The sequence below is a fragment of the Cibotium barometz genome, chromosome 43 (assembly GCF_041138505.1).
Source record: "Cibotium barometz isolate CiBa-2024 chromosome 43, ASM4113850v1, whole genome shotgun sequence".
Classification (NCBI taxonomy): domain Eukaryota; kingdom Viridiplantae; phylum Streptophyta; class Polypodiopsida; order Cyatheales; family Cibotiaceae; genus Cibotium; species Cibotium barometz.
The window spans coordinates 13,063,486-13,086,839 of NC_141088.1; the positions used below are offsets into that span (position 1 = coordinate 13,063,486).

Genomic DNA, 23,354 nt, shown 5'->3' on the forward strand with positions numbered 1-23,354 from the left:
CACAACAATCTCACATTCATAGACATCTTTTTGTATCATATCAATATACTGAAATCATAGTTCATCTCGCTCTTCTTGTCCGATCATTGCTTTTGCATTAGTGTTTTACAGCTGGATCAAGTAAGTCAAGGCTTCCATATGTCACAAATTCCATTCTAACTTAAAGGCTGGAGTTGGATATAATGAAAAAAACTGAAATGTAATGAGACCTACCAAGGACAACCCTAGGACCAACGTGCTGCACAGTTCATCCCTCATGCCAAACCATCTGTGCCAGTGCTTGTCAGCAACCAATAGCTAACCATGTGCTAGACAAGGTGTGGTCGAAAGTTAACCTTCAGGAGCGGCTGTAAGGTGATTTTCATATCTGAATCTGTGCCGTGGAGTGGTTTGCAAGTTTTGGCTGACACTTACATGGTTGCCCCATAGCTGAGGACAACTGTAATGTTAGTGGGTGAGGATGTGGCACACGTGCTGCAGTCCTACAGGTGCCCAAGCAAGGCACCCACAGATGGGATACCCTTTGGGCACATTATTAATGCATTTTGAGTGTTTTTTGACATTATTTTGTAGGTCAAAAAACCTAACTTGGAGTGGTTTGGTTCCTCGTTGATCACCTCATCTCAGGGTTTCTTGAGGACTGATTGGAGGTGATGGAAACAGATCTATGCAAGGAGTTGGGCTCAGCCTTTGTTGGGTTTAGGGTTTGGGATTTGCAACAATGCATAACACAGACACACACACTGAAGTAGTTGTGAGGAAGGAGGAGGCACAATACTGTATTATAATTGAGTGTACCACAATGCTAGTAACAATGATAAGTGAGAGTGACCTAAAGTACAAAAGTCACTTGACACACACACTCCCAAAAGTGAGATAGAGTGTGTTCCTGTGCAGAGGGGAAAAGACCTTCTAGTGAGGGAAAAAGTGCCCCGGCTAGTCCTAGAGTGTTCACGCACCTGACCTGCCCACGATATAGATGTCTGACTTTAGCACCTAATGTCAATGTTACGGCTGAAGATCAGAGATCTACATTTTCAGTTCCATTTTGTACTTCGAGATTACGACTGTATCTCATTTCCTTGTGCATAAATACATAGTGGTTTAGGTAGTTGTGAGGTTGGAAGAATCTCAAGCTTACATGAGAAGTAAGTTTTTTCAACATTCGGAATAGCACGTTCCGTGTTTGTGCATGTGTCTCTCTATTCTGTTGTTCTCCATCTTCTGTGTCATTCACTTGCACGTTAGGCACAAGTCTACCACACCTTCTCTTGAATGCAACTTGTCTTGTCGAATTCTTATTTTTTCTATAAAAGTAGCTTTTCTGCATGGTATGCTTGTTGGTTTTCGTACCACTAGTTTTAGATAAAAATGATTTTCCAGGTTTGCTGCTATAACAAGCACAGTTCACTGGATGCTTGTGTGTATGTCCATCTATTGTGGTAGTAGCTGCTCTGGAAGCAATTGTTGTCTTTGCTTGCGTGAACTGCTCTTTACATTCACATTTACCGTGCATACTGTTTCTAATCACTTCATATGTGTCAGGGTTCTGCTACGGCTTTGGTGGTAAAATGGGCTGATACAGAAAAGGAGAAACAAGCTCGCAAACAACAAAGGTCACAAATTGTTACAACAGTTCCACCACAACAAACATCAGCATACGGACTTCTTCCAGGAGCATATGCTGTTGCAGCTCCTCTTAATGGATATGGATATCAGGTTTTTAGCAGTTTTTTTCATTATAAACGTATGCAGATGATGCAAGGGGTAGTGCTTACTAAATTTCAAACTTTGAGAGGCACAGTAGACATTATTTGAGTTACTAAGAAATGGTTTTTAGAATAGTTGAAGCATAAAATTAGTAAGACATGCTATACATTTTTATAAAAAAGGAGATAAATTTTTATTTGTTAAAGGTACGAATGCGTGGCATAGAAAATTTGAATTCGTCAAAGGTACGAGACATGGGCCAAGGTCTGTGAAGAATATAAATCTAATCTGTGGGTAAAACAGATCCAAGAGATGAGATATTGAAGATAAGAAAATAATATCCTGATTGTTTAAGAAGGGGAGAGAGGGTCTTTATTGCTAATATGGTAATGTGAGGCATTTTTCAGATGCATTCATTTCTTGTTGGTCTTTAAGTTGTGGGCTTTGCCACTCTACAGGATGTTGGCAATAGTTCTAGGCTAGGATTTTCACTCACTCTCATGGAATTTTTCATTGCCGTCCATTGATTCAGAGTACCCCATCAATTGCAGTGCCAAGTCATCATTTGCTCGTACGGTTGTACGGATCCATACAGCCGAACGGAATTGTGCGGACTGAAAAATTTTGAAAACCCTAAAACTACTCCAAAACCCTAAGAACTGCTTTTTGGAGGTTTTAATTGCCCGAAAACGATTAAAATAGGTTTGATATCAGTTTTTCTTGCCAAAAAGAGCTTTTTCATGGTTTTCCTGATCAACAAGGTTGTAGAAGTTGTGGAGATTACTCATGGGATGAGCGAGTGATTCTTGGACTTGATCAATGGATTGGAACTAGAGCTTGGACTTGATCCTTGGATTGGACTAGAACTTGGATTGGAACTAGAACTTGGACTTGGACCTGGACTTGGATATGAACTTGGACTTGGACATTGGATTGGAACTTGGACTTGGATTCATTGGATTTGGATTGGACATTAGATCTGGTACTAGCCCGGTGAGAGATACTTGTGGGTCAAATTTGTGGTGTGCTCGACATCAGAGATCTTGTGTCTCGACATCAACATCGACATCGACATTGACTTGGATATCCTACATTGGCATATCTATTTGTATGTTTGTTTTGTATTCATTGATTGTATTGATCTTGGCTAGTGTGTCCGTTGATTATTCTTGAATAAATTCTTGAAAGGGGACGGAGCCTGTTCTCTGCTTAGGGTGGTGTATTGTGCAAGATCCCTATTCCCTTCTCTCTCTCCCCTCTCTCTCTATATCTTTATCTCTTGGACACGTGGTTGAGTCTGTCACGACACACCCCGCTAGGCTTACAGTGGTATTAGAGTAAGATTTCCCTTGAAGAAACTTTCTTGGAGTGACATAGCCATGTGGAGAGAAAAGGGAAACCAAGGGCCTAATGAAGGGAACAACTATCAGGCCGATCGAGGACTCAGGATGGGAACTAGGGTCATCGATCCATTACTCATGAGACCGCGGGCATGTCATCAGAAGAGTATCATGACTTCGAGCAACTTGGGTGATTTCTCAAAGACGAAGAATTCCTTGCTTGTAAAACCAAGAGGAAACATGACCAAAGAAGAGCTCGAATGTTTGAGATTTCATGAAAGATCGAGCCACCGAAGCCGAAGTAGTTAAAGCTGCTAAAGCCTATCTTCAGGCCAAAGGAGTCACCATTGTAGAAGGATTAGAGCTTCCTGCTCTATTTCTCATGGAGGAGACAAGGAAGCTACCCCTAGGCCTACTCCCTCAGATGCAGTTTCCTTAGGACAGGTAAGGGAAAGGAAGGCAAAGAAGGCAGAGAGATCGGAAGATCATCAGATTGACATCATACCAAGAAGTTCGACGAATGGTTTGCAGTGGTGCTTAGCCCATTGCATATTTTGCCAAATAAAGTTGTGGAATCTTTGCGGACCAAAGCTGAAACAGAACCCTTTTGAAGCATTGAGACTTTATGCTGGTAAAGGACCGGTGCTGGTTATTCTAGACCTTTTTTGTGGTTGAACATGATGAGATTGCATTGGACCAATCTTGAACCAAGCAGGCCATGTTGTGACTTATGAATGTCAAAGACAACAAAGAAGCAGATGCATTATCTTGGAGACTACTGAGCTATGCGGTTTCTATGGGTTACCATATGGATTTCACTTTGATGAAGGATGTCTATGCTACCAAAGAGGATTCCAAAGATGTTTTGGAACAGATTGCAGATTAGAGGTTTGGTGACTTTTTTATGTCATCAAGTAGGGTTTTCTTATGATGCAAACCCATGTGGTGTGTGACACAAGGAATTGAGGCCAAAGTAATGGAAGAGTACCATGCTCCTCCCTGCATGGGACATAGAGACACCTTGACTACGCTTCAAGCTTTGGAGAGCTACTTTTATTGGCCTACTATTAGAAAGGACAGTGAACTTTATATTCAGGAATGTTTTGTCAGAAGGTACTTTGATTGACAAAAGCTAGCAGGACTATTGCACCCATTGAATGTTCTATGGGAGAGTATTATTATGGATTTTATCTTTGGATCAAACTACCTGGTAATTGGATCTCATGGTCGGGTGGTCAATGCGACCAGATGACACAGATGACTATCTTTGGGAGAGTATTGGATCTCATGGTCGGGTGGTCAATGCGACCAGATGACCCAGATGACTTTAGAAGAATGCTCGGGCGGTGCGTCAATTCGGCCCATTGTGCTTGACAGTCTCTTAAATCCAGCTGGTTACAAAAGTACTGTAGTGTATCATGATCCGTGTATACCTTAAACTCAGCTCCATACTAGTAATGCCTCCACATCTTAAACTGCATACAATTCAAGCTCATGTGTGGGCAACTTGCATTGCGAACTGCTGAGTTTCTTACTTGCAAAAGCCATTGGTTGGTCTTCTTGGCTTAACACAACTCCTATGGCAATGCTACTAGCATCTATCTCAACGACAAAAGGTAATGACGGATCCATGATCTTCAACACAAGTGCAGTTGCAAGCGCCTACTTTAATTTATCAAAACTTTGCTGTTGAATGTCGGTCGAGTCATAAACAACAGTAACTTGCAATAAGTCAGTTAATGGAGTTGCTATTTTAGAATAGGAAATAATAAACTTTCTATAAATATCTTTGAACAAGGTTTGACAATTCTCTCGATGTACTAATGGTTGAAATTTATCATTCAATCTCAAGGCGAATTTATGAACATATACGAAATTTGGTAAAATTTTGGGTATTTTCATAAGCATCTCTAGATACTTGTCTGCATACTCCTAAGCTGTATGATTCTTTTGAGAGATAAAAAACCAAGTATGAAGGGCTCTACTTTGCTCATTTGGTGCCATAAAGTTCTAAATAAACATATCCTTAAATTCTTTCCAAGTATTTGGGATTGCCTTGTCCTCTTGAGTTTTCTTCCACCAACGATGAGCCACATCCTGTAAATTATATGCAGCGTGTTGGATTCTAATGTGCTCATCTGTGATATCACATAAAGTAGAGCATTGTTCCCACTTAGAAAGCCACTAATCGATTGCATCAGCCGTGCGAGAAGGTAAAGTGCCAGTGTACTTTGGTAGTTTCAAATCCTTTAATGCAAGTTTTGGCTTTAATCTCTTTTCTGAAGTATCCTCACGATTACCCAAGGGATGGCTATCTAAAGTTGGCGGCGGTTGAGGAACTATAGGGGTTATCATAGTGCTGATATCATCCATAAATAAATTCATTTACTCCCACAAATCATGCATTTGTTGGCGAAGAGGGACAAATTCCAGTGATTGTGGGGTAGAGTGATCGGATTCCATTTTAAACCATGAATATGCAAGAAGCACCAAATGATGAAAAATAAAAGAGAAGGGATAAGTGAGTCCCTTGGTCGCAAGGATGTCGAACTTGATAAAGACGGATTCAGTATAGCGTTTGTGTGCCATAGATTGTGCCAAGTGCTTCAAGAAGCAAACCATCGGACAGAGGGGCTTTTGCCGAGGTGCACCAAACTATGTGATGAACAAGAGTGTTTGCCAAACTAAGGCCGATTAGGGCAATAGCTCTGTTGTTGCGTTGTCGCGACAGCTTTTGCTTTTCTGGCTTGTTGGCTCTTGGGTATTCGTCATCTCTAGAGATTATGCTCTAGATGTCCTCCCTCATCAAGAGAAGTTGCATCTTGGTCTGCCAGGTAGGAAACCCAGCACCAGAGAACCTGTCGATTGCATCGGTTAATAGAGCCATAATGCTGAGAGCCAAGGTAGGATAAAAAACGTGTCCTAAATGATATAGGACGTTTTGAACTCTTAGACGTTTAAGTACGTTTTTTATTATAAAAAATTCTCAGTTTGCTGTTTTTTTCAACTGGCATGGTTCAAAACTTTCAATCATGTTGTTTTTTTTTCACTATTCCAATCATGGTGTGAACTTTATTTGGGCATGTGTAGATTAAGGACTTTAAAACTCGATAGATTATAGACTTAAGAATTACTGTTTGTGGACACTGTGTTGTGTCTTGATTATGGAGTCCGAGTCTACACTCTAGTAGTTTGTATATGTACGACTAAAATGCTAGAATGTTCAATATGTGTAAAGTTCACTTCTTACTTGTTTATCAAAAGATATTATATAAACTGAACTGCATGTAATCCACATCAATGATAACAAGAGAGCAAAGCATAGCTTTGTAACTGCACCAGTGATAAGCATAAGAAGATGTAGTAGTATACGCATGTGTAAAGGCAACAGGACAGAAGTCATGGGTGTAAGACATTCAATGTAAGCTGCAAGAGAGAAACTCATCAATGGAGGGTCCGATGAGGAAAAATCAAGAATGGTAGGGCAGGGTTGATAAAAAGAAAAATTCAGCAATGGGGAAAGCTGAAAATCGGAAGAAAAAGTGGAGGCTCGGAGCGGGCATCTGCCAATGCTATGAGAGGATGGGTAAACTATCAACGATGCAATGATTAGTGGCATGTATGGCAAGTGTAAAGATGCATAATCCCACAATGAATAATATACATGTGACATTCCAAAACGATGAGAGCAAGCCAACACTGGCCAAGTGTGTAGAAGGCACTCCCAGTAAACATCACATGTGAGAAAGTGACAATGTCAACATTGTAGAAACAATTCCGCTGCAAGGAAAAACAACATAAAAGACATCTCCAGTAGACATCACAGAAGAGAAAGCGTCTAGCATAGACAAACATAAGGGTCAACAAGCATAAGTGATCGTGAGGCATCACCAACTGCTTGTGGGCATTTAAAATCCCCCCTGAAATGCATCTACTAGACAATGCATTCCGAGAAGTACTGACTATAGAGCATAGTCATCAAAAGCAATGACATCAGAAGACATCTCTGCAGGTGATGAAGATGAAATGGTCAAGGTTGATACATGTGTAGCGAAATTGTCCTGATCTACACTTGTGGAAGAAGATGCCAATTTCTTCTTTTTTTCACTCTCAATACGCTTTTTGCATTCCTCTATGGTGTGCCCAGTTTTCTTGCAATAATTATAGCGCTTTTTCTTTTGAGGCTTGTCCTCTGTCTTGGGAGGATCCGATGGGCTAGGTTTAGGCTTAGATTGATTCCCACGAAAGGGAGATGTCATTGCTGACTCAATAGACATCATGTTGTTTCTGTTGGAACGAAGAGAGTCGCAAGGTTGTTAAAAGTGACTGCATTTGGTGTATTGCCAGCCAACAAACGCAAAGTGGTGCCAAACGTCTGATAAGAGTCAGGCAAATTACAGAAGACTGTCTAAACAAGATAGCCATCTTTCAAGACCTCATCAATGTTAATGAGCTGCTCTCAAAGGTCTTTCACATGCGTAAAGTACTGATCGATAGTGTCACCTTCAAGCATGTGGTCAGTCAAAGCTTGCCCCAAAGGTAAGCTACACGAGCCTCATTGCGACATGAATACAACTTTGCCAAGGTATCCCAAGCACCCTTAGCGGTGGTGCAGGAACGAATATGCGGAATGGTGTGCTTGCGGCACGAAAGAGCAATCAATGCATGGGCCTGAGCATCCCTAGCATCCCAAGTACGTTGCTGTTGGGTAGGAGGACGACGAGAAGATTGACCTGTAGGAGGGTGAGCGGGAATCACTTCACCTTCCGCTGGGGCAGGTGCGAGAGGACGCTCCTCAGTGCCATCCACATATAGCTATACATTTTTGGCAACCAATACATGACGAATCATATAAGCCCACATAGGTTAGTTATCCCCGTTGAGCTTGTCCTCTTGAGGTAGCATGCCAAAGTACGGTTGGCCATGACAACACAGCAAATCTGTCTCACGGGTCACCACAAGAGTAGGCAATGCCCAACAAAACTGTAAGAATGCGGGAAATAAATAGCAGGATAATCAGTGGATTGAAAGGAAACTCCACCACAAGAAATACATATGCATGTCCCAAATTTGCAAGTGTACTGGAACGATAATGCAAATATGTTAAAGTGTCCACAATGGCATACATATACTCCAACAAACCACAAATGTATACATGTGCCATTGAAACCACGATCAACTGACACCTGTAAGAGCTGCAAGTGCACAAATCCCGGCAAAATCAAAGGTAAATGGGTCAAATGCTGCAAAAATGGGCTCAATGTAGAAAAGCCCCAATTTTTATGCAGCCAGTTAGAATAGACTTGCAAATGGTGTCAATTTCTATAAAATCCCCAAATTTTTACGCACCAAATCTACTGAAATCAATGCCAATGTGTGCCAATGTTGCAATTGCAGGCTCAATGGTGAAAAGCCCCAAATTTTAATAGACAAAATGTGCAATTTTAATTGCATATGGCGGTAGGGCAGAGTGGTGTTGTGCAGAAGCTGCAGGGCAGTGTAGGTCGAGGGGCGCAGGGTAGTAGCTTGAGGTCGGCATAGGGTGACAGGTGGCGGGCGGTAGAACTGCCGGGGCAGTACGTGTCGAGCAGATTCGCCAAGGGGACTACGGGTCGTTGGTGGTGCTTACGAGCTGAAATGAATGTGCTTGCTTACGATAGGTTGTAGCAAAAAAAGTGAAGAAGAATAGGTGAAACCCTAACCCTTACCGACATGCTCTGATACCAATGTTGGGTAGGAGTGCAGCTAGCTTGCACGCACACGCACACGCACACGCACCGAGAAAACGTGAGTGCTGGAAAGATGTACTCGATAATGATTAAGAAAGTACAATACATGAGTACTAAAGTAATCTAGGGCAAAGTGCCCACACACAAAAGTGTGTTCCCATGAGGAAAAAACCCTTGTCTCCAGTCAGGGTAAAAAGTGCCCGGGGATAGAGACGGTTCACACCATAAATGGGTGGGCGGGCGGGCATGGACTAACATGACCAACATATATATGATTTTAACATTGAAAAGTACTTAATGTTTTTTACGTACTTTATCATTGTCAATGTTTTGTACCACGTACTAAACTCGTACCGTTTCGTACGTTTGGAACTCTACCTTGTTGAGAGCCATAATGTTGTTGCAAGTGCTTCAATGTGTTGATTTTACTTGATTTTGAGGAAAGTCCCAATCGTTGGCCTATGCAAGAGCTTCAATTTTGGTTGATTTTGCTTGATATTTGCAAAACCCCCAAATTTTAGAGTACAGCCATACTTTAATTTGAGCTAACTGTTGAGGTTTCAAAAAAAAATCCCTAATTTTTTATGTTGCAAATGCTTTCAATCAACCGATTTTTGTAAGAAATTAAGCAAACCCCAACTTGATTTTCCATGACCGGTGTTATGGGAGATGTCGCTTAGGCCAATGCAGCGTGAAGGCGGCTCTGGGCATGCAGGATATGGGCTTACACAATGATGGAGACGGCAGCGAAGATGGATGTGGCTGCTGCGACATGTGTGAAAGAAGACTCCAGGTGGCGGGCTCAACTGTTGACGTCTGGCAATGAGCAGCTCAGGCAGTCAAGAGGTAGCAGGTGGGCGCCGGGCTGCTGGCGTGGCTGCAAAGGAAGGTGTCAAAGAAGCAGCAAGTTCGTTAGCACCAAGCTTTGATACCAATTGAGAGCCACGGGGGCTTCTGTATCACAGCCATAGTAATAGGAAACGACTGTTTCCTAGCTCAGAAACCTGGAAACGCCGCTGCTTGAGAGTCATCGTTTCCGTTTCCATTTCCGTTTCTCCATTTCCTAATCTCCAATAAAAAATCCCCATTGATTTGTCTTATTTAGTGCTTGCTTAGTGATTTTCTACAAATTTTGCTCACTACTTATTTCAAACTATGATGGTGTACTCCTCAAACTTTTCCCTAGTTTTTAATTTTCTCATTATTTTTATATTATGTATGATACATCCACCGTTTCCTAGCTATTTCCGTTTCCTAGTTTTTGGCCGTTGCCGTTCACAACCATGGTGAGAGAGAGAGAGAGAGAGAGAGAGAGAGAGAGAGAGAGAAGCAAACTTTGCACGACAAGGATAATGATTAGGATTTGATTGATTGATGTGTAAATGAAGTACAAGGTCTTTGCATATATAGCCATTTCAATATGCCAAAGCCTTTGACCCTTATTAAATGCGAGCTCATCCTCCTATAAGAGGTGGTTCACATGCGAATACTCTAAAGCACACGCACATCCATTAAAGGGGCTGTTGACACACATTCAGGCTCCGATATATCCCAACACCTCCCTCCAAGTAACCTTTGAGATAGAGAACCTTAGGGCTTTCTCTTTAATTTTTAATAAGCTTTTTTTTTTGGTTGTAAAAGAAACGTGGAATTCTTTTTTTTTCAACCCCTCCCCCCTACCCCCCTATTTGCACTGTTGGTAGGCGACGAAGGCAATTGCGGCTTGCCGACAAAGGTGGTGTTGCGCAGCAAGGTGTGGTCATTTCTGGAGTTCACGTCTGGAAGCGCTCGTGGCTCCACATAATGATGATAGTCCTCGAGCAAGGCAAACGTAGGTCTTGAAGAGACGAAGCGGCTGAAGGAGCTCGGAGAGGAGAAGTGTTGCAGTGGACGATGACGGAATTCCGGCAGACGGAAATTTAAAAAAGACGGATGAACTGCAGTAGGGATGGTGTTTTCTCCTCGCCTTTGGCTTGCTTAAGCTTGCTGCAAACCTTCCCCCATAGCCAAGAATAAAAGCTCAAGCTTTGATACAAAATGTCACGCCTCCATCCAAGACAACCAAGATCTCTGAATCAAGCCTCGTGCAAAAAAACGTGAGGGAGAAGAAGATGAACTCAAGAATCGAAAAAACAAACCTAGCTTGGCATACCATGTTTAACCACCCAACCATTATATATACTAGTGACCCCGGGCGTCCAGTGTGTACGTTCCCGGCCACACACCATACTCATGTGCCCCTTGTGTCCCCGTTGGTACGCCCATGCTACACATCACTGCTAGGGACATGTGGACAAGTCGGCATCTGTGACGCCCTTGCTACTGCAATCAGTCCCCCTTTTACCAGCAATTCTCTTGAACATAAGGTTTATACATGCCATTTTGAACTGCCTCCACAATGGCATGGTGTTACGGTCCTTACACGTGGCAACATGTGGGGCGTCTACATAGAGATACATGGGATTTTCACGCCAGTAATGTGTGGGACATGCTGATGTTGTGTAGGAAAACCAATGGCGGCATACTATTGCACATCATTGCTTATAAGTGTGAACGGGTAACGTTCTTGGGTGATGGTTGTAGGCCAAAGACCCCCCCACATTGTTGGGTACCCTCAACCTTTTAAACCTTCAGACACTCAGCTTTTACAGCTTAAAGGTGCATCATGAGAATGCTTGTAACAGGCCATCAGTCACAGGATAGCCTGCCGGCTGTAGAAGTTTGGAGACACTTGCTAAAATTGTGGATGCAGGATCATTCCCCATGCTAGATGGCAACAGTAATCCCACATTTCACTCACTAGCAGTTTTTTGGATTGTTTCTATATGTTAGTTTTTAGAGATTGCACGAGTTGAAGTTTAAAACGTTTTTTTGCCTGGTTGTTTGGGTAAGGGGGTCTGAGAGTCCCTGGCTGTTTTCTGCCAGCTCTTTCCAATTCAGAGACAAAGTTAAAGGTTATTGGTTTTTTGTCCAGGCTCAAAATCCTTACAGTTTATCACAATACTCCACAACAGCTCTGCCAGGTCAGTCTGCTGTTCCTGGAAGCATGGTAGGTGCAGCGAATACTCCTAGTTCTGTACCCCCAGCTGGGTATGATATGACAACCGGGGCTGGTTCAGTCTACACCACAGCCTATGGAACAACTCAACCTTCGGGTTATGGCTATGCAGCCATGCCTAGTGTGCAGTATCCTGGAGTGCATCAAACTAGCTTCCTGACACAAGGAAATGTTGCTCCTATGTATCAAAGTGCGGGATTGTCTAATTTTGGCATGGGTTCATCTGTGAGCATGGTTCCTCCTGTCAAGGCTGCAGTCTCTGCACAGCTTGAAGGTAATTGCATTATGGGAGATAAACTAACTCTCTTATTTGAAACTCACTCTCTTATTTGAACTTTGGAGCGCTGCCTATGCTTACAACTGCAAGCTTTTTATGTGTCAGGTCCACCTGGTGCAAATCTCTTTATATACCATCTCCCTGCAGATTTTGGTGATCATGATTTGAGCACAGCTTTTCAACCATTTGGAAATGTCATTAGTTCAAAGGTGTACGTGGATAAAAACACGGGTCTGAGTAAATGTTTTGGTAAGACAATTACTCAAGTTAGCGATTATCTTGTGTCTAAAAGAAAAAAACACGGGTCTGAGTAAAAGTTTCAGTAAGACAATTACTCAAGTTAGTGATTATCTTGTGTCTAAAGGAAGGAATTCAGTGGTTTTTCTAATTCTGTTCCAATTCATATGTGCCCAGGTTTTGTCAGTTATGATTCACCTCAGGCTTCTCAGGCTGCTATTAATGCAATGAATGGCGCTCAGCTGGGAGGAAAGAGACTGAAAGTACAGCTGAAAAGGGACAGTCGGCAAAATAAGCCATATTGATGGTTTTTACTTGTGGCAGGTTTCAAATTAGATTATCTAACTGGCCACGGCATGTTTGACCCATTATTCTGCTTTGTCTAGACTCTGGTGGCTGGACTTGACCAACTTCTGAGATCCTAGAGCAGAAACTCCTACAACAGCTAATTTTGAAGGTGTGGGGCTGTAGCTCCTTCTGAAGTACACAACATCCAGTGTTTTCCTTGTAATGGAACTATCATGTTATAAGTGGTGGCATATTGTGCTCATATACAGCAATAACTATCATAGCTGGCAGCAGTGCATTAGTTTATGATCTTTGCATTTAACTTAACAAGTTTGTTCTGTGTGTTTGAAATTCTCTTTCCTTCCAAAAGTGTGTAAATGGCCCGTGGTGTTTTTGGTAAAATCTGGTCTCTGGTATTTGTTTCCTGTAAGCCTTGTTTGTGCTAAGGTAATCATGTATTGAGGTGTTTGTGGTGTGGATTCTGAATTTTGCCTGAGCTTCATGGAGTACCCAGGTCATGTCAAAGTGGGTGTTATATTCTGTTCTGTGTGAAGTAAGGGCATCTGCCCAGCAAGGATAATGTACAGCAAAGTGTGAAGTATCATAACTTCCATGTTAAAGTTTGTGCCGAGCTATGTTTCGTGGCCGTCCGGTGATTGCCAGGTATTGTGAGTATTCTGTAGTGTGTCTTGTTTCTCTTTGTTTAATGTGTGTGTCATTTATTATGTCAGACTTCGCCATTTACAAGGGGCGGCCACGTGTATATGTGCATGTTGTAGCCTCATTAACACGATAATCCGAATTAAACTATGTTATACTTTCGTGCGAAGTTGAATCCAGTGTTTATGAATACTGTCAAACCAACAATCATTTGGAGCATGATGCATATGGTTACTTGCATTGTCAGCTAGGACTTATTTCAACTGATGAGAGGGTCCTAAGTTTTTTGTTTTATTTGTTGGGTGCAGGGTGGAACTGCCTGTTGCAGAATGAACATAAACTGTTGAGCCTCGCTGTTGTTTGTTAAGTCAACTCCTTATGATCACTGCACTCATCTGGGTCTATGTAAAAAACAGGGGAGAAGCCCCTTACCTGCAAAAGCTTACAGGAGGTATAACATGTATGTGGTCAAGGGTGTAGCCACAATATTGCCAGGTCTGTGCTGTTGATCTGTAAAAACAAATGTGAGGCCTCTATTACCCCGCTGCAACTTTAGAATTGTGTGCATGAGGCTACATCTTTGCGGCCGTCCAAGACCTCGTAGCTTAGGAACTTAGCAGTTGATTGTGCATTTGCCTTGTAGCTTTGGACTTGGCCCATTTTGTCCTGAAATTTGTGGTTACTATGGTACAACGTGTATGTCCAGCACTCATGTGTCCGAACTTGTCATGTGGTCAGGCTGTTGAACCATCAACTTCTTTCACAGTTATGCCTGACTTTGTAACAAGGTGGAGGAGAGCCTTTCCTGAGAGCTGTTGGAGGAGGGATGACACCAATGCTATGGAAGGGTATGCTCAAATTGATGCATTCAAGTTTTATGACAATAATGAGTAAAGAAGGGTTTGCTTTTGTGATTCAACTGAGTGCCTCGTAGCATCCTTGTCAGCATGAGAATACCTTCCATAGGACCTTGCATATGGCTCTTATTTTGTGAGTTCGTGACCTCCATGCGCCTTGACATTGAGTAGTGCCTTCCTTTATTGTGTGAAAAGTATCTTGCTTCTCAGATTTTGTGATGTGCCACTGATCTCCAGCTGTCTTGGGATGCCGGTTGATGTTTGGGAAATGAAATGTGAGAGTAGTATTGCTGTCTTAACAATGCCACTGAAAATGGTAGATAGATTGTCTTAGCTGCCAGACCTGTTTGATACAAGTATTTGAAAACAGTGACTTCAAGTACCAAAAAGTGATGGTGAGAACAATACTGACCATAATAAATGGATGAAAGAGATTGATACGATTGTAATTAGGACCAGTCACTCCCCATTTTAGATGTCTTCTACGAGTTTTTTTTCGGGGAATAGCCAAAGGTAGAGGGATCAGTCATGAGTAACAAACAGCAGCAATTAATGCAGACCAAGTCAGGGATGTAGATTTTTGCAATTAGGAGAGGACGTCATGAGACTTTCTTAGAGAACTTAGTAAGAAGTTTAGTTCTCAGCAGATTGAGGAGGATTTTGTGTTAAATAAAGAGCTGTTCAGACCTTTATAAGGATGATTCATGTGGCGAAGTAGCTTGGAGCTCCCTGTGTTGTGACCTGCACCCCCGGCCCCCCCTTCTTTTGTAGCCCTGTGTGCCCTTCCCCTTCCTCTGTGCGCCAGCCCAGCCTGCCCTCCATTCCTTGCTTGCCTCCTGTTACACCTTCCCCCGCCCTCCTTTTTGTGTGCTTCTCATCCTTCTCTTTACGCTGCTCGGCACCCTTCGTAGGGTCACCCTTACCTTCCCCTCTTCCTGCTCTCGTCCAGCCCTGCCAGCTCGTCCGACCCCATCTTCCCCTCTGCCTCTGTTTTGCCTGCCCCCCTCCCCTTCTTTGCCCTTGTGCCCTCCTCCCGTCCCTGCCTCCGCCTGCCCTACGTCCCGCTGCTTCCGCCCTCTCCTCGCCCTCCTCCCTTTGTCCTGCCTCCCTCTTGCCATTGCCCTTAACCGTAATTAGTTAATTAATTCAGTAATTATTTTTATATGTTTTTAATTTCTATTTTTCATCCCCCCCCCTCCCCTTTTCCTGTCCCTCCCTCTCACCTTTCGTGTTTCCCAGCCAGTCTCATTTCGCTTGTGCTTTATCAGCAGCAGGTGGCTCCATTTGGCTTTCCCCCTTCATAGGACTCCATGGCAGCCACTCCGCCATCTCCTTCCGGGGCCACCATCAACCGTCACTTATCTGATGTGGACCTCTAGCTTCTAGCTACTATAGTGGCCTCCTTGGCGGTGACCACCTTGATATGTAATATTGTTGGTAGTTGGCCGGCTCGTGGGCAAATTCGTGACCTCTTGCAAGCCGCCCTAGTTGGTGAGCAAGGGCACATCGTGGATATCCTTTTCCTTGGCAATGGCCACATCCAAATCGAGCTCAGTTAACCCTACTTGGCTGCAAATGTTTTGGCTTCGAGCCTGTTAGCAATGATGGGCTACCATGTTTACCTCTCTGAGTGGTGGCGACACTGCACCTCTCCGGACTCCGACCCTTTTGTTGGTGTCTAAGGATTCTTAGTTTTAGGGTGCTTGGTGGGCCTTCCCAAGGAATATCACTCTTGCAATGGGTAGAGTCTTCCTGTCTACTCCGACAATGCTTCATATGCTGCCAAATGATTCACCTTGCCGGCCATGCTTGCACAGACAGTGTAGCTTGAGCCAACCGCGGAGAGATCTTGTTGGCAGTGAGCTTTAGGGGTATGCAACTCTAGATGCTGTTTGCGAGCCTCGCCCGCAAAAAAAAAGAACCTCTCTCCGAGTGGTGGCGGCAATAAACCTCTCCGGACTCGGACCCTTTTGTTGGCATCTAAGGATTATTAGTTTTAGGCTGCTTCGCGGCCCTACCCAAGGAATATCACTCTTGCATGGGTAGATTTTTCCGGTCTACTTGGACAATGCTTCATATGCCGCCAGATGAGTCACCTTGCTGCCCATGCTTGCGTGGGCAGTCGAACAAGAGCCTTTTGGTGGGTAGGACCCCTTTGAAAGGACTGTTTAAGTGTTGGTCCCGGGGGTCTTCCAGCCAACCGAGGTTCCTACCGAACTTGACCTGCTTTGATCTTGGGACAGTCTAGCTCAAGCCAACCGCGAAGAGATCTTGTTGGCAGTGAGCTTTAGGGGTATGCAACTCTAGACGTGGCTTGCCAAGCTTGCTAGTGCACAACATTCATCCCCCCCCCCCCGCCCCCCCTCCCCTCCTCAAAAAAAAAGAAAAAAAGAAAATTATAAGCTTCATCTGCCACATCAGTGGAGGATTCCTTACAAGCATCGCCATCAAGGATGTGCTAGGCGAGGTGGGGACCATGTAAGGTCATAGACCCAAACTAGAACCCACTCAGGATCAACTGACCTCCTAGACATAGAGTGCGTCCAGAGTCACCCCAGAGCTGGAGGCCAATATAAGCCTATATAAGCCGTAACCCAAGTGGGGTTATAAACTGATTCTGGGTTAAACTATGGACGTAACATACTTCCCCCTCTAAGGACCATGATTGTGCTTATCAATAAACTAGGGAAATTAAGCCTTAGATTCCCGCATAGCTTCCCTTTTTGATCTTCGCTTTCACTTGATCACATACTCATCATAAGAACTATTTGAGTGCTGAGTATGTTGATCTAGAACTAACTCCGGTTTTTTAGGAATGTACTTGGTTTGTTCTTCTCGAAAAAGTTCCTCTAAAGGAACTACTTGGTCTGAGTCACTCAGTTTTTCCATCAGTCGACTGACATGAAAAATTGGATGAACCATCACTCCATATGGAAGATTTAAGCTGTAAGCAACATCACTAATCTTCCTTGTGATCTGAAACGGTTCACAATACTTGGAAGACAACTTGTAATGTTTTCCAACACGCATAGTCTTGGAAAATCCATCAGTATCTCCACTTCTCCACCTCCAAGATCCTTGGAGATCTACGTCGGTTAGCATAAGTTTGAGCTTTTACTTGAGCTGTTCTTACACTCTCCTTGGCTAACTTAACCATTACCCACATATCTTGTAGAATGTCTCAAGCTTGCCTGTTTTGGATCAGATTCAAACCAAGTGCAATCGGTCCCCTAGGTTGAAAACTGTACATACGCATGAATGGGCTGAATCGTGTAGCTGAATGCTTATTGCTATTGTACGCGGAAGATAATTTTCCCATTCGGACTGCCATTTTGAAACATGAGTCATTGCATGTCTTCCAAGGTTTGTTCATCAGCTTAGTCTGACCATCCGTCTCTGGGTGATTTTAGGAAGATATACTTAGCTTAGTCTCATGCTTGGCAAATACAGCCTGCCAAAATGCTGCGGTGAACTTTGAATCTCGATCATTCACTATTTACTCAGGCATTCCATACAGTCTCTATAAGTAATTTACAAATAAAGCAACCAACTCATGACTTTTTATAGTAGACCATATTGGGATGAACTTGGTTATCTTGGTCAATCTGACCACTATCACTCAGATAGAATCGTGTCCTCTATTTATTTGGGGTAACCCAACAATAAAGTCCATAGTTTGCCACTTGGGCTTTTGTATCTCCAATGGATGAAGTAAGACACCTTGCTGAAGGCGTTCCGCTTTATTATCTTGGCACTAGCTACGCTTCTTGATGTAATCCTTCACGTAGAACCTTATCTGTAGCCAATAAATATGTCTCTTGACTAATGCAAGAGGCCTGGGTGCCCTACCCATGGGCTGTACTCGTAGAGGCTTCTTGAATCCCAATTCTCCTGCATCACCAGTTCGGGAGATAAGTGAGGGCAAGCTCACTGGGCTTCACACCCAACTCCTTTGCGAAGGAGTCAAAGGTGTGCTCTATCATGTACTCAGCCTTGCTGGCTTCAATACATTTTTGCACCTGTGGATCCTCATGCAACAATTTCAGCTCTGCTTCTTTGTCATACAACTGCCTCTTGACATGCTCAATCTCAGCCTTTAACACATTAAGATCTTCCTCATACATTTTCTTTTTCCTGCAAGAATGCTGTCCCACGTGCATAAGCCACTTCATGGGCTGAAGGCATGTACGTCAGAGTCACATGGGGACGGGGGACGGGGACGGGGACGGGGAATTGTCGTCCCGGGGACGGGGTTGGGAACCGCAAAAAAAAACCTCTTTTTTAAAAGCAATTTAGGAGTTGTATGCATGACATACATATAGAGACACACTTTGAACAAAATTTTACACTGAATAGACAAAAAAACAAGAGTCATTTTGAGCAAAATGCGCTAATAAAACATCGATGGCACACTGATTATGTGATTGATAGTCTGATAGATACAAAGAGATAAGTACATGCCTCATGGGCAGTGAGGGTTACAAAAAAGAGTGGGTCAAAATAGAGATACTAGATAGATCACAATAGATCATGGCCATTGGCAGTGGGCACAAAAAAGGTGAGATGACTCAAGGCTCAAGAGTCAAGCCTCAAGCTCCTGAAGTGCTAGCCTCACGGGAGGCTTGGAAGTCGAAGTCGTCGATGCCATTTGAAGCCTCCTCCTCCCCCTCAGGCTGTAGCTCCTCCTCTACCTCCTCAAGATGCTCCTGAGCTACAGGATCCTGCTGTGCCATCTCCCATTCGGTGAAGGGATCCGCCTTCCCTGTTGCTGTCGCACATAGCATGCGCCAGTTAGCGCTCACAAAAACCAAATCACTTGCCCTTTGCACTTCAAGGCGGTTCCTCTTCTTAGAGGCAATGTGACTGTAAACGCTCCAAAGTTGCTCCAAGCAACTAGAGCTCACAGCCTGGCTAAGGATGCGAATAGCCAAGCGCTGCAACTCCGGCCCATCTGATCCGTAATCCTCCCACCAAAGAGGAGACCCAATCTTGAGGCGGTCAAGCTGTGCATCTAAACATCCAAAAGATCCCTGCCGCGTCCTGTACTGAGATAGCTGGTTTCTGATCTTCCGCCTGATGGTAGGGTCGGGCTCTAAGCGCTCCAAAATGATCCGCCATCCCCTGCTTACTTCCTTGTCGGCCTCTTGCTTTCTGCCCTGGAACTCTGGATCAACCACAAAGGCAGCCGCATGAAGAGGGGAGTAGTAGGAGTTCCACCTGGACTCACATAATGAGTGGATCTCCTCAAACTCGGCCCTGTCTGGCACAAGCTGCTGGAGTGACTCGATCATGCGATCCATGGCCTCATAGACCTTGCCGATACATGGTTCACGGCCGTCAATGACTCGTAGAAGGTGAACAATAGGCTTGACCAAGGCATCGAGTGTCTTCACCTTCTCCCACCAAGCGGCATCGTCGGCGCGATCTCGGCACGTTCTCCCTGTTGCCGATTTTGACTGCGGCATGGCAGAAAATTCATCACTAAGGAAAAGCCCTCTTAGGGCTCCGCCACATGTAGACAAGCGGCCTAGCATGAGGGAGTTGTATGCAAACCTTGTCTCAGAATACTTGAGGAGGGAAAGAGTGCTCCTTTTAGAGAACTCATGTTGCAGCCTTTGGTGGTTGAGGACAAAGGATACAAGCTGGTTAGCCTCCTCAATGGTGGGTGCAATCCATGGCAAGGCACCTATGTCTTTGAGGAGGTTGTTGAGACAATGGGCCATGCAAAAAGAAACTGTGATGGATGGATACATTGACTCAATAATGGTCCCGGCTGCCCTATTTGACGCCTCTCCATCCGCCACCATGCCGACCACAAGCTCCGGCCCAATGACCTCGATCGTGGACGCCCATTCCGCGGCAAGCACATCCACGGCCTTCCCAGTGCCACTCGCATCATGTGACTCGATGAAGTACACTTTGCCCCTTGAGTAGGCCACCACTCCATGGATGGAGCGCTTGCGCGTGTCACTCCATCCGTCTACAATGAGAGAGACTCCGTTAGTCTCCCACGTTGCCTTTGTATCCGCCGCCGCGTGCTCAACGGCCAACTTCTCCCTATCAAGCAAAGTGGTGCGAATCTTTTCTGATGAAGGTGGCACATAAGAGGGGCCATATTCCCCGATCTTTGTGGCCATCTCACGGAAGTAAGGAGACCTATTTCAAGTAAGGAAAACCATGTAGCATGTTAGCTTTTTTTGGCAATATGACAAATGCTTTGAAGCATGAGATATTAAAAAAAAAAAAGAGTGAAGAGAATTGAGTCTCGACTCTCACCGTGCCGTTTGAAACGCAATGTGGTCGTGGTAGAAGAACCTAGCCACCGACCTATCCACCTCATCCTTCAATTTTGGGTTCCAATTCTCGTTAAGAGTGGATTGACGGCGGATGGGAATGGAGGCACCCGATGTGGATGGAGTGGACTTGAATGGTTGAGAGCTTGAAGCAAGATTTGGGTTCCTCTCCACCTCCATTCGTGTCGGTTGCTCTCGTGCTCTCACCACATCATGAGGATCAACGGCAACATGTCGCCCTCTCTTTGCCGCCTCGGCCGCCTCATAAACCTTGAGCTTCTCAAGAAACTCCGCTCGCTTCTCAGGAGTAACGCGTGTGCAAAATTGCACTTGATGACCGGCCTCGTGCAAAAAGTGAGCTCGCACTTTGTTGGCGCCGCCACTTCTCTTGTAGGAACAAAGCTTGCAATTCCATGCCCTTGAACCACCGCCCACTCCACGACTAGTGTAGTGGCATCCCACCATGACCATGTGTGCACCGCCGGCCTCCTTCGTGAAGAGCCCGCAACGGAAGATGTGGCGGCGGCGCCTTCACCTTGAGATGCCATGAATGATGATAGTGTGAGAGAGAGAGGGAAGAAGGGTGCAATAGAGAGTTCCAAGTTGCCGCTTGACTCTTGAGGCTTGCAAGTCTCAAGAGGGATGGATCATGGAACTTGGAGAGAGAGAGAGAGAGAGAGAGAGAGAGAGAGAGAGAGATGGCTTGGAAGTTGGCACAACTTGGAACTTTGAAGTTTGGATTCTGGAAGCTTGAGGCTTGAGAAATGAGTGTGGAGAAAAGTCCTAGAGTGTGCCTTTTTTTATAGCTGGAAATCTGCCCGTTTTTGCCCGTTTCTGGCCGTTTTCTGCCCGTTTCTGCCCGTTGGAGGCGTCCCCTCACCGCGTCCCCTGCCCGTCCCGCGTTTCGGGAACACGTCCCCGGGACGACCTCATGCATCCCCAGGCTGCACGGCGTCCCCTGCGCGTCCCACCCGTCCCCGGTCGTCCCCGTCCCCGCGTTCCTAAGGCCCGTCCCCGCGTCCCCGTGTGACTCTGATGTACGTGTTTTGCAAAGCATCTGATGCATGGGTAGTGAAGGACCAGTGTTTGTAGGATCAGAGGAAACAGCTATGGAGGGTGGAAATGCTCCATGATGTGTGTGCAGAGGGATGGAAAACACATACAAACATCGATACAATCAGATTGTCAGGGGACTGCCTGGCGCGGAGAACACTTATTGACTCACAGATACATAAAAGCAGCTGGCAGCTACCTCATTGAGGGAGACTTGGGGCATTGCCGCAAATATTTTCTCCTCTTCAATAGGTTCCTCTTCATCTTCAGCAGCAAAATTTACGTGGTGTTTCTCTTTGCCTTTTCTCCAACTTTTTGAACCAGTTGGCCTCCTTATGCCCCATTCTCTTGGAGTATCTGATCTGAATCATTTGCAACCTTGTCCTCATCATCAGGTGCACACTTAAGGCTAGTGAGCTGATGAACTAGTGAGTAGAACTCGGCAAGGTGTTCACTTAATTCTTCCTTATCTAGCATTTTCAAATCGTAGAACTTCAACTTCAACTTGGCAAATTTGCTTGGGAGTTGGCATGAAGTCTATGTGATGAATGAGAGTGTCCTCAAAACTCAAGCCGATTAGTGCAATAGTTCTCTCGTTGCATTGTCGCCGGAGCTTGTGCTTTTTTGGCTTGTTGGCTCCTGGGTATTCATCATCTCCAGAGATTATGCTCTGGATGCCCTCCCTCATCAAGAGAGGCTGCATCTTGGTCTGCCAGGTAGAGAACCCAGCACCAGTGAGCCTGTCAATTGTGGTGGTTGATAGAGCCATAAAGCTGAGAGCCATAATGTTGTTGCAGGGGCTTCACTGTCGATGCAGAGGAATTTTTCTGGCTATTGTAGGCTTCGATTAGGTCAATTTCTCTTATTTTTAGAGAAACCCACAATTTTTATACTAAAAAAAAAATTTGTTGCAAGGGCTTCAATTAGTTGATTTTGCCCAAATTTAAGAAAAAGCCCCAAAATTATTACGACTGCTGAAGCATGAATTGCATTGACTTTGTAGGTACACTGATGATGTCCCTGATGATGGTGACGACGACACTGCAGGAGAAGTAGATGGGCTGCCGGTTGCTTTTTGTTGGGAGGCGCAGAAGAATTCGAAGCCTTTTAATAAGGTTTTGATATGCCTTAGTAAAAGGCTTAAAGCCGTAAAGCTTTATTACGTTCCACGTGGCAGCGACCGGAAAAAAACCGGCGCAGGCGTGCAACGCAGGTGGTGGCCAGCGCTGCAGCATATAGAGAAAGCGAAGGCAAAAACGGCGATGAGCAGTTATTGAGAAAAAAACGCGACTATGGGCATGAGAAAACAACGGCGACTGTGGGCATGAGAATCTGAGCAGAGATAGCAGGTAGTGAGCTCTGATATCAAATGCAGCACCAGCGTTTGCAGGATCAGAGGGGACAGCTATGGAGGGTGGAAACGCTCCATGATGCGTGTGCAGAGGAATGGAGAGAGAGAGAGAAACAGAAATATGCTAGAGAGAGAGCGCATAGATTGCACGACTCGCTAAAGATTTGCTTGATTGATAACAATTAAGTAGTTATATGGGTTTGCCACAATACCAAACCATTTTACCTTATTAAAATTTAATGCATGCTTATCCACTTCCTAAAAGGGGGTTCACACGCAACCACACACATGGGGCTGTTCACACATGGTTTACACACATACAAGCTCCGGCTAATCCCAACAAGTAATTACTTTCCTGGTTATCTGTTAGCATTGCAGCACTGGTTACGATTCCATAGATCTTTTGTCACACACACGACTTGCATGCTTGGAGAAGAGAGGTAACAGGTAAGGGAAGGGGTTCATGAAAGGTTAGAGAAAAGCTTTTAGGGTAGATGAGAA

General features: G+C 44.5%; 2 protein-coding genes across 8 annotated transcripts in view; one reads left to right on the top strand and one right to left on the bottom strand.

Moving 5' to 3' along the window:
• The window catches only part of LOC147613548 (RNA-binding protein BRN2-like), a 59,427-nt gene that overhangs the window by 17,675 nt on the left and 18,398 nt on the right, over positions 1-23,354 (top strand). For 4 of the 7 annotated variants that reach the window (XR_015263215.1, XR_015263214.1, XR_015263217.1 and 1 more), the window contains exons 6-11: positions 1,546-1,719; positions 11,754-12,111; positions 12,220-12,363; positions 12,529-12,808; positions 13,608-13,823; positions 14,038-14,147. Coding sequence is in view for 2 of the 7 variants with exons in the window: in XM_086781535.1 (XP_086637661.1) it covers positions 1,546-1,719; positions 11,754-12,111; positions 12,220-12,363; positions 12,529-12,656 (804 nt within the window). In the remaining 5 variants the exon portion in view is untranslated. Of the gene's footprint in view, positions 1-1,545; positions 1,720-11,753; positions 12,112-12,219; positions 12,364-12,528; positions 12,991-13,607; positions 13,824-14,037; positions 14,148-23,354 lie in introns of those variants that run through there. The other 3 variants (XM_086781535.1, XM_086781536.1, XR_015263218.1) reach the window with 2 other exon arrangements.
• LOC147613549 (uncharacterized) lies at positions 18,746-20,920 on the bottom strand. Its single transcript, XM_086781149.1, has 4 exons — positions 20,433-20,920; positions 19,796-20,312; positions 19,051-19,612; positions 18,746-18,924 (listed from the first exon to the last, which is right to left on the bottom strand). Exons 1-4 carry the CDS (start codon positions 20,918-20,920, stop codon positions 18,746-18,748), a joined length of 1,746 nt encoding a protein of 581 aa, XP_086637275.1.

What these genes read in the sequence shown, in the direction of transcription:
- LOC147613549 (XM_086781149.1), bottom strand. Translation starts at nt 20,920, where the DNA reads ATGGTCATGGTGGGATGCCACTACACTAGTCGTGGAGTGGGCGGTGGT. An exon ending in ATTGCGTTTCAAACGGCACG is followed by an intron (nt 20,313 to 20,432) that starts GTGAGAGTCGAG and finishes TACTTGAAATAG; the next exon opens with GTCTCCTTACTTCCGTGAGA. An exon ending in TTGAGGAGGCTAACCAGCTT is followed by an intron (nt 19,613 to 19,795) that starts GTATCCTTTGTC and finishes GCCATGCCGCAG; the next exon opens with TCAAAATCGGCAACAGGGAG.